Source organism: Colias croceus, chromosome 26 (genome assembly GCF_905220415.1).
Source record: "Colias croceus chromosome 26, ilColCroc2.1".
In the NCBI taxonomy this organism is placed as follows: Eukaryota; Metazoa; Arthropoda; class Insecta; order Lepidoptera; family Pieridae; genus Colias; species Colias croceus.
This window is the reverse complement of record NC_059562.1, coordinates 6,515,193-6,531,035: the sequence shown is the minus strand read 5'-3', so window position 1 is coordinate 6,531,035 and position 15,843 is coordinate 6,515,193. Positions and strand designations below refer to the sequence as shown.

General features: G+C 33.4%; 1 protein-coding gene across 8 annotated transcripts in view; it reads left to right on the top strand.

Moving 5' to 3' along the window:
- LOC123703524 (potassium voltage-gated channel protein Shal) overlaps positions 1–15,843 on the top strand; it is a 62,543-nt gene continuing 46,700 nt past the window's right edge. For all 8 annotated transcript variants that reach the window (XM_045651568.1, XM_045651565.1, XM_045651564.1 and 5 more), the window contains exon 1: positions 1–1,126. In XM_045651568.1, coding sequence (XP_045507524.1) covers positions 12–1,126 — 1,115 coding nt within the window. In that variant the 5' untranslated portion in view covers positions 1–11. The remainder of the gene's footprint in view (positions 1,127–15,843) is intronic.

Below are 15,843 nucleotides of genomic sequence, written 5' to 3'. Positions count from 1 at the left end.
GACAGCACGCGATGGCGTCCGTCGCCGCATGGCTGCCGTTCGCGCGCGCCGCGGCCATCGGCTGGGTCCCCATTGCCACACACCCCCTGCCCCCGCCCCCCGTCCCCAAGGATCGACGCCGAGCTGAGGATGAGAAGCTCCTCATCAACGTCTCCGGGAGACGGTTCGAAACCTGGCGGAACACCCTCGAGAAATATCCCGACTCCCTCCTAGGTTCCTCTGAACGCGAATTCTTCTATGATGAAGACAGCCGGGAGTACTTCTTCGATAGAGACCCCGATATATTCAGGCATATACTCAATTATTATAGGACGGGTAAACTGCATTACCCAAAACACGAGTGCTTAACTGGTTACGATGAGGAATTAGCTTTCTTCGGCATCCTCCCGGACGTTATAGGTGATTGTTGCTATGAAGACTACAGGGACAGAAAGCGGGAGAATGCCGAACGTCTCATGGACGACAAGCTCAGTGAAGCTGGCGACCAGAGTCTGCCCCAGCTTACAGATCTGCGGCAGAAGATGTGGCGGGCGTTCGAGAACCCGCACACGTCGACTGCGGCTCTAGTATTTTACTATGTTACCGGATTTTTCATTGCCGTCTCTGTGATGGCGAACGTCGTAGAGACGGTACCCTGCGGGCACAGACCTGGCCGCGCGGGGACCCTGCCCTGCGGGGAGAGATATAAAATAGTATTTTTCTGCTTAGACACAGCTTGTGTGATGATTTTCACAGCTGAATACTTACTGCGACTGTTCGCTGCGCCGGATCGTTGCAAGTTCGTTCGATCCGTCATGTCCATTATTGACGTGGTGGCTATCCTGCCTTACTACATAGGGCTGGGAATAACTGACAATGATGACGTCTCCGGGGCGTTCGTGACCCTGCGGGTGTTTCGAGTGTTCCGAATCTTCAAGTTTTCCCGGCACTCCCAGGGACTGCGGATCCTGGGCTACACGCTGAAGTCGTGCGCCAGTGAACTCGGCTTCCTTGTGTTCTCCCTGGCGATGGCTATCATCATATTCGCAACTGTAATGTTCTACGCTGAGAAGAACGAACAGGACACAAATTTCACATCCATTCCAGCTGCCTTCTGGTACACCATTGTGACAATGACCACCCTGGGGTAAGTTCTAGCTAAGTACCCGGAAAAATATAATAAGATCACATAAAATAAAAGTTTTGATTGATGTCTGGCATATGTAACACCTCAATTTTGACACAAAAGGTTTTTTACGTGCGTGTGATTAAAAATAACGGAAGTCGATCCAATGGCAGCCCTGACCTTATTCTTCTAACAATCCCAAGCTGGTAAATGTTCTGAGAAAAATGTAAATGCAGTGCCACCTGTCGCCTCCATTAAATATTAACAGCTGTCATGGCTGAAGGATTTCCCTCCATAAATTGATTCAGCTGAAAAATTAATGGCGTGCAGATTGGTTGCGTTTGGTTGCGTTTCAATGCGCCATGTTATTTGGATTTGCCTTTTATATTATAACTAGTGGTCCGCCCCGGCTCCGCCCGTGGTACATATTTCGCAATAAAAGGTAGCCTATGTCCTTTCTCGGGTATTAAAATATCTCCATACCAAATTTCATGCAAATTGGTTCAGTAGTTTAGGCGTGATTGAGTAACAGACAGACAGACAGACAGAGTTACTTTCGCATTTATAATATTAGTATGGATAATGTCATTGCGACTGTCATTATGATATAGTTTGTATGTGAATCTGTTAGCAATCGCGTATTTGCGTGCGCGTAAACTTATTTTTACCAGATAAATAAGAGCACATAAATAATGTTTTTTTCAGTTTGATTTTTTAATATGCAATGGAAATTTTCAAGATCTTCTAAATAAAAATGCGTATCTACGTAACACGTTGGTTTGGAACACAAATTAATATGCTAAATATACCTAATACATATTTATACACACACAAATATTATATCAGTCTTTTTATCTTACTATTGACAACTTATTATCATAAAAATAGTAATAAAAGATCAAAACTGACTAAAATATTTTACCAAACATGTCCACATACGAAATATACGTTTAAAGTCGCTAAGTCATTATTTATATTGTATTACATATTCATGTGAACCTTTTCAATATATTTCCAACCCGGAATCTTCAATGGACCTTCTTGGATAAGTAATTAGGGGTCGAAAATGATAAAACGTCTCTCTGGGACCATCAGGACTGTTTTATCTGAAAGACCTCTGAAATATACATACTTTTTCAATGCTATTACAAGCATTTTATGGTTGTTCAACCGGAAATCAAACCCATATACTTAAATGGAATCAAATATAAAGGACGAATCCCGAGAAAAGAAGTTTCTTCTTTTATAGACTTGTTTTTATAGAGCGTATCGGTGAAAACGTGTTTTTTCAGGAAATCTAGATAAAGTTAATTTGAAATATCGTTGTAACTATGCCAAAATGCAAATAAACGAGCAATGATATGGATGGATAGTTTTATGGATACTTATGAGCGTCTATCATCATTAATTGCTTGAAAAAATTAAATAAAAAAGATGCTTCTGTAGGTATTTCATATTTTTCATGAATTAACCTATTTCACGGATATCTTATGAGTCAAAAAATCTTTATACATACGAAGGAAATAAGTTATTCAACATGAAATTAAGTATAAATCATTTTAAGAGGTAAGTAGACACAAACTAATTTTTTATTTCTAAATATATTGCAATTCTTTTGTAAGATTATTATTTAATTTATGAATTATAGAATTATAATGTATAGTAAACTAAAAATGAAAAGGACAATGAATTTTGGACAGGATTTAAAATAGTTGGATTATTTATTTACTCAAGCGTAAAATTTATATTTATAATATTCTGGAAACGGAAAAACTTGTATATTTCGATAAAAGCCTTTCCAAATCCCTGTCTAAAAATAAAACGATTCCCAAATAACAATTTAACGTACCTCAAATCGTTATTCTTTCAAAAGAGGTTTCTCCGTTTAGAATTAATATCTTCGTTTTTGGGTCACGTCTCAGAAGCGAGTGAGGTCTTAAATCTTTGCTGAGATTCTGTTTAAGATAAATAAAATGATGTGCCTTTGTGGTTAATGATAAGGGAGCATTCAACGTTCGATTTAAATTGTTTATAGAGCGGATTTGGTATCATCAGATTCTTTGTTATATTCTAATGAAACAAATACTATATTATAGGTTTATTTCACAACATTTTACACTATTTGAGGTATATTTTAATAGATAACAATTAAGGTAAACGCAGGTATTAACGACCCCTCTAAGGCAATTTCAAAATCAACCATATTTTTTAAGTATACTGGTTCTTCTAAAGATTTATAGTTTCATTTTATATGCTAGTGCTATGTCTAAAAAATGTTTTTATTGAAGAAAATACATTCTAATAAAGGATTATCTTGTAAAAAATAATTTACAATGTGACTTAGTCGATTGTTGCTATTACCGACCCATAAAAACGGCTGTGAAGCTATTAACGATTTTTATGCAGCTATTCCCGATCGTATGTGAGAGGAGGCCTTTTCCAGCAATGGAATGTATAGAAGCTAGTGATGATGATGATTACCGATCTTAATAAAATGAAATAAAAATGCAAATATATTCGTATTTTTTTTAGTATAGTTATTTTTAATAAAACAAATGAGTACTTCTTAGTAATGAACTAAAATAATTATAAACTTTTAAATTAATCAACATAATACTATTAATATAATATATCTATACATATAATAAAATCGTAGGAAAGTCAAAATATAATAATAATATAATAAAATCGTAGGAAAGTCAAAACTGTACATTGAATATTTTTTTAAAAGAATACATAATCCATGATCTATAATCGATATAGAAGCCAAAAACATAGTTTTTAGAATTTTTGTCTGTTTGTCTGTTTGTCGGTTTGTCTGTTTGTCTGTTTGTCTGTATATTTGTCCGAGCTAATCTCGAAAAGTACCGCATAGATTGACTTCAAATTTTGCATGAATATTACTAACAGGTCGGGTGAGGCTTTTATATACACATTATCATGCTATCACCTCCGGGGGAGGAGCTGTGAACCTTTATTTTTCTAACGTATTCCGTGACACAGCGTACAATCTAAAGACTCATGTTTCAATGTTATTTTTGGGTAAGCCACGCTATTATCTAGCTTTACACTATAAAAACTACGTCATTTACGTAATTTTGGCAGAGAAACAGTTTAATGAATCTTAGTAGTATAAAGACAAATTTGAAACAGCGCCATCTATGAGACTTCATTAAAATCAAATCAATTTACATGTTTAACGCTTCTTGCAAATTTATAATTAAAAATTAAATAATATGATGTTGGTGGGGTTTTTAATTGTACTTATTTATTTAACTTTTTAACCCATGTCTTCCCAGAGTCCACTTCGGGTGCTTATATTTTATGTGAATATACTAAATAAAATTTTACAAGTGAGGGTAGATGTTTATTATTTGATGTCAAACAAGACACTATTAACAGTTAATTGTGACATTTAAAAAAAATCCTTCTTGCGTTCCCACAAAAGGTAAGTTGTAGCTTTTATAATTAATTATTTCTTTATTAATTAATTATATAGTTAGACTCATGTTTTTAATTAGAATTGAAGTTACGACAAAATAAGAAAATGATGAAATTTTATTTTTATGTATAACTTTTACAAGACGATATTAAACGCCCAAAGAAGGTCACTTTAGTTCTTGATACAATTTTATTTATTAAAATTAGGTAAAGTAATTTTTTCATTTTTTTTATTTACAGATTCAATGTTCATAAAAATTAACGATTTGCATGAGGATGTAGTAGAAATAAGTATCCTGGCGCGTGGTCAATTGTTGACTTAAGTTAATTTCCAACGTATGGTACAATCATTGGAAGAATCTTGGGTAATTTTAGAGGATATTTTTCGGGAATGAGAAAAGGGGCAGCCAACCACGTATCAGCGTGCGTGCGTGAGAATCTACCTACGTTTTAGTACCAAAAAAATGTTATTTTTAAACGTAAATATTGCACTCACAACTACTGTACAAGTATGATTTTTAATCGTGCTTTACTGTCATCTGATTGTTTTATTATCGTTATGGCTATCGCGGTACAGATCGTACTGGGATCAGAGTACATATTATTATTTATCAATTGGTGTGGTAATATACGTACCACACCAAGTAAAATATTTACAATCATACCAAATGGATTAACACGGTATGTACATAAGGCGGTCTTATTGCTTACTAGCGATCTCTTCCAGACTGCCCAAGGTAAGAGATAAAGAATTATACTCATGATCCAGCAATTTTCAACCGAAAAAGAAGTTTTTCTGTAATTGGTAGTTGTTTCATTTATTTATTTTAAATACCTAATTTTACTTTTATATTTGCCCATTTGCATTACATTCAGCTTCCATAAAACTTATAAAAATTTTATGTTTATTTCTGTCTAATATAAATACTCTTTTTTAGATATAAATAACAAAAACAACTTTTTTATTAAAATTTTGTACCTTGGGAAGATATTATCTATGTGTTAATAGAACACATAAAGGAAATTATGTTACGATTTTATACAATGAAAATATGTAAAAAAATATTAGCAGGTGTAATTATTAAATTGATCCCGAACCCAAAACTGTAGTTAATTTTTTTTTGTCATTTAGTGTTTAATTCATGTCAATTGGTTCATTAATAAAAAAAATTATGATCATTTAAATAATCACGGCGAACATTTGCTAAGGCATTCATGTACAAGGTGTAATCGTTCAGTGTGCACAGGCGATTTTTAGGGTTCCGTAGCCAAAATGGCAAAAACGGAACCCTTATAGTTTCGTCATGTCCGTCTGTCCGTCTGTCCGTCTGTCACAGCCGATTTACTCGGAAACTATAAGTACTACAGTGATGAAATTTGATGGGAATATGTGTTGTATGAACCGCTACAAAAATATGACACTAAATAGTAAAAAAAAGAATTGGGGGTGGGGCCCCCCATACATGTAACTGAGGGATGAAATTTTTTTTTTCGATGTACATACCCGTGTGGGGTATCAATGGAAAGGTCTTTTAAAATGATATAAAGTTTTCTAAAAAACATTTTTCTTAAAGTGAACGGTTTTTGAGATATCAGCTCTCAAAGTCGTAAAAAGTATGTCCCCCCCCCTCTATTTTTATAACTACGGGGTATAAAATTCTAAAAAAAATAGAGGTGATGCATGCTAATTAACTCTTTCAACGATTTTTGGTTTGATCAAAGTATCTCTTATAGTTTTTGAGATAGGTTGATTTAACTGTAATTTTGGTTAAGTTATTGTGCTTACACTGAAAAGGTGTATAAATTGACATAATAAGTTTATTATATTTGCTGCTACGGAACCCTTTGTGCGCGAGCCCGACTCGCACTTGGCCGGTTTTTATTTTTTGTAAGTATTACAGATAACAAAAAACTTTAAACTGATATCGAAAGTACTTAACCTAATAATGGCCGTAATCATTTTTTTTTAAATAAATCGAGAAATATAAAAAAAAATATCTTTAAACCCTCCCATACATTAAGTACATAATATGAAATATGAATATCCCATATACATTTAATATGAAAGATTTTAGCTTTCTTTTTCTTTTTTTGGTTGTCTGCTTTAATTACTTCGCAAATTTGAAGTGGCATTTTCCACGCTTTTCCCGGACATTTTCCGGATATTTTCCGGGCATTTTCCGGGCAATTCCTCACGCATTTTCCGGGGATTTTCCAGACATTTTCCACGCCTTTTCCGGACCATTTCACGCATTTTCCGGATATTTTCGAGATATTTTCCAGGCATTTCCCAGGCATTTTCCTGACATTTCCCTGGCATTTTCCGGAGATTTTTCAGGCATTTTCCACGCTTTTCCCGAACATTTTCACGCATTTTCCGGATATTTTCCGGGTATTTCCCGGACATTTTCACACATTTTCCGGGGGATTTTCCAGATATTTTACAGGCATTTTCCGGATATCCCCGGAAAATGCCCCGGATTTCCGGAAAATACGTAAGTTTTTTAGCTTAGATTAGTAATAAATTCTATTAACAATTCTATGAATTTTTTATGGTAGTACGTGTTTACTAAATAATTGTATGTAAAGTAGTAACTACTATGCAGTCGCTTTTCCACGCGGACGAAGTCGCGGGCACAGCTAGTCTCTTAATATATATAAATCTCGTGTCACAATGTTTGTCCTCAATGGACTCCTAAACCAGTTAACCGATCATAATAAAATTCGCACACCATGTACAATTCGATCCAACTTGAGAGATAGGATAGTTTTTATGAAAAAAAAACGTAAACATGTAGGTACCACGGGCGAAGCCGGGGCGAACCGCTAGTGTACATATATTAAATTAAGGATTTCAAACTCTAGGATATTTCCTTATGCTATTTGATTGATTGCTTCAGCGAGTTGTGTTTTACTGTATACTTTTCGCCGCTTTCGTGGCTCCATATTTCTGGAAAAAATATAATTATATGTTTTATGTTAATTTAACCTAAAAAAATATAATTTTTAATAGGCACCTATTATTTCATAAAAGTAATAAAAATATATTAGCACGCTCAACTACGAGCAGAATGTTTAAGGATCAATATTATCTGTATCTACAAACATCTTTATTCTACATTCTGCAAATAAAGCAATTTGAATTTGAATTTGTAGATGAGAAACTAAACAATCTATATTCGATCGGTAATAGCTTTCTATAGTTGCTATTGCCGACCCACATGGGTCGGTAATAAAGTATGTAAGTATAAACCTAAATTGTATTACCGACCCATAAAAAAAATGGTTATTTTAATTCATTTGACCATCAGACTATAAAATAGATTATAATTGATTAATGTCACACAAAATATGAACAAATGCATATTGTTTGAACAAAAACACAATGATTTACTACTGTAACTATTCGATATCGATCCTCGAAAAATATCATAACTTTGTATAAATTGACAACGCTAAAAGGTAAAAACTAGACAAAAAAGTTTAGGTCGCTAATAGATTTTTATGAAGACTCATAGCTTAGATTTAAACTGGTCTATAAAACCACTTGTGTTAGTGTGATACAATAACATAAAAGAAAATTAAAACAAAAAGTTACGTTGCTGCCATTGCCGACTTATGGGTCGTTGATACCTGCCACGACTTAAACTGGTGAAGCTAACACCGTCCCATTTTAATTTAAAGTTTTATCGTTTCAAATTACTTTCTATTAATAAAATGTTGTGAGAAATGAAAAGTTGACACTTAAATGCATTGACATTTAGTAATATAAAATAAAGTATAGATGTCATTTGTTTGTAAATGTCTTAAAAAGATAAATCACAGTACTTACCCGAAGGAACAACGGAACAGTACGAAACGTCCTGCGTCCACGCTACCCCGCAGTAACTTACGTATTTTAACTCTTTTTTGCACAGTTACTCACACTAACGTAAAAGTATACGATGCTCAAGTAATACATTCGTGTATAACTTTGCCTACCTATAGCTAGAATAGTTCTGGAAACGTTTAAATTTCGAATTACTTTTATAGGTCGGTAATACCTTCAGATTTTCGATGGGTCGTTGATAGCTGCGTTTACCCTAGTCTATTTAGCTAATAGATAAGCTGAATCGAATGTAGCTTGAAGCTCTGAAACCGTAAATAACAAAAAGGACGATACACATATTTTTTTGCGTTTTCGTTCTTTATAATATTATAAAAAAATACAATGAAAATATTAGATTATGTTTTCATAGTTGTTTCCTACTGTTTCACGCCATAGGTGAATTGATCTAGATGATTTTTTTTTGCAGAAATATATCATATTTTTTTTTGCAAAAAGGCACTTTCCAAGTTAAGCCTTTTGTTTTACGTAAACCACTATTCTCTTAGATGTTGTTAGTATGAAGATAATAATAAATTCATTTCCCCGAAGCTTCCAAAGATAAATAGAGAAACTTTTTTGTTACATAAGTAATAACGTTTTATTTGCCTTTGTCTGTTGTATTCGGTTCGATTCCCGATAGAGAAAAGTCATAGAACCAGTTCCATAACTTCTAGATATGTGTTAATTAGTTTATCTGTTAGTATGTTAATCTATACTTATATTATAAAGCTGAAGAGTTTATTTGTTTATTTGAACGAGCTAAACGCGGGAACTACTCCGTCCGATTTGAAAAATTCTTTCGGTGTTAGATAGCCCATTTGTCGAGGAAGGCTATAGGCTATATACCATGAAGATAAGACAAACAGGAGTGGAGCAATGTGGGTAAAACCGCAGGGCACAACTAGTATAATATTATGTTAACAAGTTGCAAATAAGCTATCAGTAACTCTATCTGCAAGTCCCTTGATTCTGCGATTTAAAAATCAATACGAAATTAAACATATCCCCAATTTTTTTTAAACTAGAATAGATATAGGTATCAGTATGTTGATTGAAAAACTCTTTTTGAGTTTATTTTTCTATGACATATTCTTTTCATACTGAGAAGAATCCATAAAAAATATAATAAAATAGAGATAGATAGATGTAGTAGTATTGTATATCATATTTGTCGAAATTATTCTTAGAGCTTTTGAAATAGAAGCATGTTAACGATATTCATCTGTTATTGGAATTAGTGCCAGGATCTCCAGTGATACTAATTACTGTTTTCACTAACTAATTAATAATAACTATTTTAAGAGCGATGGAGAAGTAAACATATTTGTTTTTGTGTGCTTTTCCACTATATTATATCTGCAGTGTGGTCGAAATCAGCTTACAAAAGTTTTTAACCAACCACAAAAAAGGAGGAGGTTGTTTATTCTTCTGTATGTATTTATTGTTGACTAGCTGTACACCCCGGTTTCGCATATGGTACTTTCGAAGATTGGTCGTAACCACTCAGAAACCTTCATGAGCATAAACACAACATTTTGCTGAAAATCATCACAGGATCAAATGCTGAATTATTCTTAAAACTCTTTGCGAACAGCCCTAACAAGCATCCCGCCCAATTTTGCCACCCGCACGTGAGATTATGTTTTCATAGACAAAATGCTCACATTATCGAAGCGTTATATGCCGGCTGCGCGAAGCTAGAGAAGAAAACATGAATTTAAAGGAAAAATTTAGCAAACAATTTTTGGCGTATTTTTGTTATATATTTGCATACACTGATCACGTATTTTTTACGTGATCAGTGTATGCAAGTCTACTAGTTCCTTCGCGCTTAGTATACCGATAGTGGGACACCCTGTATAGAGGACATATTATAGACAAACATTAAATTATATATACGTATCTATAGATTTATATTTAAGCCAATTAATTATTCTTATAAAAAAGTATCAATAAAATTTAAAATTTGATACTTTAATTAAAATATTTCAGAACTTAATGCACTCATTGTATGTAAAATTAAAATCTTTTATGCTGTTCAATATTAATTTACTTTGAACAATGAAAATATTTCATACATTTTACTGGATGAAATTAAAAATTCTTTATCGGAAAGCTTTTAATATCTTTTATTACTAAATAGGTATCTACGTAAAAAGATAGAGCAGTTTTATACGTTGTAATAATATGATTTTGTTTTGCAGTTTTCTATACAAAATATTAATGAACATCTACAATTATAACCTATTAATTTTTGTAGAGTTTTATTATTCCAACAATTTGTGCTTAAATCTGATGTTATAATGAGTATATATTTATCTATACTAATATTAGAAATCTGAAGAGTTTGTTTGTTTGTTTGTTTGAACGCGCGAATCTCAGGAACTACTGGTCCGATTTGAAAAATTCTTTCAGTGTTAGATAGCCCGTTTATCGAGGAAGGCTATATAGGCTATATATTATCATTTACGCTAAGACCAACAGCCCCCCTAGCCGAGTGGCTTTCTGTTAGCGTAGCATTCAATAGAATAGACTACGAATGTATGAGATTGACGTAAGCTGCAGATACGTTTATCTACAGCTTACGTCAATCTCATACATTCGTAGTCTATTCTATTGAACGCTACGCTAAGTGCTGATTTACACAGGGTCAGTAGACAAGTCATTCGCGGCGCCGAATTTCGGCGCCACGACTGACTTTAACTGTTTACATAGACTTCAAGCCTCTGTACTGACTTCAAATCTGTTTACACAGGGGTTTTTTTCGGGTCAGCACAGATTTGCGTCGAATTTGTAGTCAGTTACTGACCCTGTGTAAATCAGCACTAACAGAAAGCCACTTGGCTAGGGGGGCAGGAGCGGAGCCACGCGGGTGAAACAGCGAAGCGCAGCTAGTATGAATACTCCATTATATACAAAGATTAACCTTTAACATTCAGTATTGGCGAAGTTTTAATTTAGACAATCCGTTTAGTTAATCCTAGATGTATATGTAGAATTTACAAATAAACTATTTTACGTATCAATTTGGCTTTTTATTCACAAGACAGAAATAATTTTATTTACGTGCTTAGAAATAATTACGAAATATTAATGAATTTACTTATTCTCGCATTTACTACGCCATAAAAAATCATATTTATGAGTTTTTACAAATTGTAATATTTTAGTAATATAAGTGGGTCAAGTTTGTGACAGACAGACTGACAGTTTCGTAACTGCGGTTATATATATATATATACATTTTTAAGATTATTGCTTTGTTTTGTAAAATCGTTAGAAGTGATGAATGAGTCCAATTAAATGTGTTTTATTTTAATGCGTTTTTAAGTTGTCTTTTGATTTGTGAGTGTTTAAAAGTGGACTTGATAATGTATGCTCGGAGAGACGAAAGATGGCATTTTAATTAATATAGTATTATATACAAATATATAATTTTGTAGTATTCGTTTTTCATACGGTGCATTTACATCAAAACGAACATAGAGCTAGAGTTAGAGCAAGAGCATTCTTTCGTGATCTTTTAATAAACGAACTCGTATTCAGAGTTGTTCAGTATAAGAACATTGTATAGAATCTTTTCGAACGCACTAAGAACAACCAAAGAATGCTCTACGTCTTTTTACACTAAAAGAATTTGACATAGTGGGGTTAGAATGAGCTTTCGCTCGTTGCATGTAAAACCACCGTAAGAACCTACACGTTTGATCTCATGTGAACAGTGAAACATTCTAATTTCTCAAATAACAAACCTGGTACATCATTACAATTTGAATATCTTCAAAAGGAAGTTTTTAAAATTTAATTAAATTACCGAAATTTTTGATTCTGCAAGATTTATTTCTTCACAATATTGATTTGCCTTTTTTGACTCACGAGACTATGTGAAGAAACTTTAAAACCGTGAAAATCGGTACAGAATGACATCCATCTGTATGTCTATAAATAGTAAATACATACAATATCTAAATAAAAAACTCAAAGGTGACTAACTGAAATAATGATCTATCAACACACAGCCCAAACCACTAGTCCGATCGGGCTAAAATTTGGCATGCAGGTAGATGTTAGGACGTAGGCATCCGCTAAGAAAGGATTTCCCGAAATTCTAATAGGAACGGAGAAATTGTTATGTACGTACAAAGTCGTGGGCGGAAGCTAGTTCAATATATTACGGTTCTTCCCTCAAGGGTTATAATATTATTACGTGGGTATATGGATGAATGTGAACAGCTTTCACTAATCGATTTTCTCAACGGCTAAGCAATTTTCTTCGCTGAAATATTATGGTTGATTGGTATACATGTTATTAGACTGGTAATAAATGAATTTGTTTATTATTGTTTGAGGTTTGAGATAAACGGCTTGCAAATACTTAAAAGTAACTTATCGATGTCGATATCGATACTTTTTTCAGCAATTTTCACATTTTGGAAAATTTATATATAAATTAAACTATTTGGAATCAAACTTATACTTACAAGTTACATCATAATATTATTATAATATCTTAATAAATAAATAAATTATTGTCTGATCACAAATAAAAATACACTACATTTTGTCACTCCGGAATAATAATTAAGTTTTCTATCGATGAAACAAATATTATTTAACGATTAAATTACAAATAAAATATATCATACACACAAATTTACACAAAATACTTAAGTTACAATAGCAAAGATTGAAATATGAATCTTATCATACGTTTAATACAAACATATATTAAAGCATGAATATCAACACGAACAACGTAAAATGGGCATACTCTTATCTGTACGCACTACGCAGGCAAAGCCAGATCAACCAGCTAGTAAACAATAAGTGATATAGCGCATAGCCCCTCAAGTATAAGTTATTCATGACATAAGCGAAGCGAGAAGTTAAACAATTAACTTGAAGCAACTTAGCATAGACTTGGGGCTACGTTAGCTTAACTAAGTTATGAGCTGGCTAAAATTTGCTCTTTAACCTTTACGTGGATCCTGGGATATCATTTTGATGGTAACGGGTTAACTGCTTTCGGGCAAAGTGTTTGAGAGGAAATGAAATTTTGTTGCTAAAATAGAAGACTTTAGTTACCTTATATATACCTACTAGCTTTCCAACCGCGGCATCGCCCGCGCAGTCAAAGAAAAACCCGCATAGTTCCCGTCCCCGTGGGATTTCCGGATAAAACCTATCCTATGTCCCGTGGTAAAAAGTAGCCTATGTCCTTTCTCGGGTATCAAAATATCTCTATACCAAATTTCATGCAAATTGGTTCAGTAGTTAAGGCGTGATTGAGTAACAGACAGACAGACAGAGTTACTTTTGCATTTATAATATTATGTTTGGATTTGTTATTAATAAAGAAAGGTAAGATAGTAAAGTTATAATCATCATCATCATCATCAGCCCATATACGTTTCCACTGCTGGGACACGGGCCTCCTATGAGGGTACAAGCCATAATCCACCACGATGGCCAAGTGCGTGTTGGCGGATGACACATGTCGTCGAACTTTTTAATTCTTCGACATGTCGGTTTCCTCACGATGTTTTCCTTCACCGTTCGAGCAGTGGTGATGATACAACATGCGCAGATAAATTGAAAGATCAATTTATTTCCTGCGCGCTCGCCTGGTCTCGAACCACGGACTTATCGATTCGAAGTCTAAGGTCTCACCACTGAGCCACCACTGCTCTACTGTAAAGTTATAATACAAGTTTATTTTTGATAAACGCTTTTAACACGGTTTTAACTCCACCTGCCTATACGTTTGTGTGTATGTAACCGACTCCTTTAACTATATTAATTACTAACTGCTCCGCGAGGTTTCACCCCCGTGGCTCCACTCCTGTTGGTCGTAGCGTGATGATATATAGCCTTTAACCTTCCTCGATAAATGGGCTATCAAACATCGAAAGAATTTTTCAAATCGGACCAGTAGTTCCCGAGATTAGCGCGTTCAAACAAACAAACTCTTCAGCTTTATAATATTAGTTTATATTAATTAATGAAGAGTTTAAAAGTTATTCAATAATTGTTTCAAGCTGTCGAAGTGTTTCTAAATTAAGAAATTAATGTATGCAATGTATAGCTTGGATTAACTTTAAAGATTCAAGTTACAGTACAAACTGTACAAATCTTCAAGTTTTTATAATCGTAACAAGTCTGAAAACTATTTGGTCTCAGTTTCAATCTCATTTTATTTCTTAAAACAAAATTGACAAACATTGTTGACATGTTTTGAAAGTAAATAAGACGTTAAATAAAACAAACTAACAAGTCTTGTTTTGATCTACATGTAAAAATATAAATATTTATAAACCTTGGCTGTGTACTATACACATACCATTGACCTATATCTATTGAAAAATGACAAAAATGAAATAAATTTCGATACTTGGCACAAGATCAAAATATCTTACAAATTGTAACAGATCGCCTAATTGCGTAAATACTTGTGGTTTGTTATTTAATTATTCGTTATATGTATAAGAAGAAACTAACGAAGTTACCACGTGGTTTTGTTGTGTTTTAGTTTGTTTATATTCTTAATAACCAACAAAATATAACGAACCACGTTAATCAAATGTTATTAAATTTGTAAGCATACATATCTATAGTAATATTAAAGCTGAAGAGTTTGTTTGTTTGTTTGAACGCGCTAATCTCAACAACTACTGGTCCGATTTGAAAAATTCTTTCGGTGTTAGATAGCCCATTTATCAAGGAAGGCTATAGGTAGGCTATATATTAGCGGATCCACGCGGGCGAAACCGCAAAGCGCAGCTAGTAAATATATTAAACTATTTATTTTTACAAAAAATGCATACATACTTCAAACATATTTCAAAATTGAATTACAGTTTGGCCAAAGGGCGTTTCCATTTGAAGAATCTAAAAATTATTCAAATACTTTCACTTCTTTGTTTCACCCTATCCATTTGTTTCACGATTTACATAAAAAGGTATTTAATTAGCATTACAATACGAAAATAGATTTAATTTCACGAATGGCTCGAAAGGTCGAAAATATTGTTTATTTTTGAACTTGTAAAAATAACTGCGAACGTTCAGGGGCGGTACAGGGTGCTGGTCTTACCATCAAGGAGTTGTTGGTATTGTATCTTAAATTACATTAGTAATAATAATTATTATAAATTGTATTTATGGACTTGTAACCAAAATAAAGGACAGCTACCTGAAATGCAAAAAACAAAAACTGCCGATCTACAATCCTTTTCCTTTCTTTTAAACGAATGTCAACACATATTTAATCTACTACAGATTTATATATCGCAAAACGAATTAAGTCACCATTTATTCCTAAATACACATTTCCACTACAAAATTATTATAAAAACTATGAAGTTTAACAGCTTACCTTTACAATAAATATTATACATGACGTGTGTTTGTAAAGCAATATATCACACTA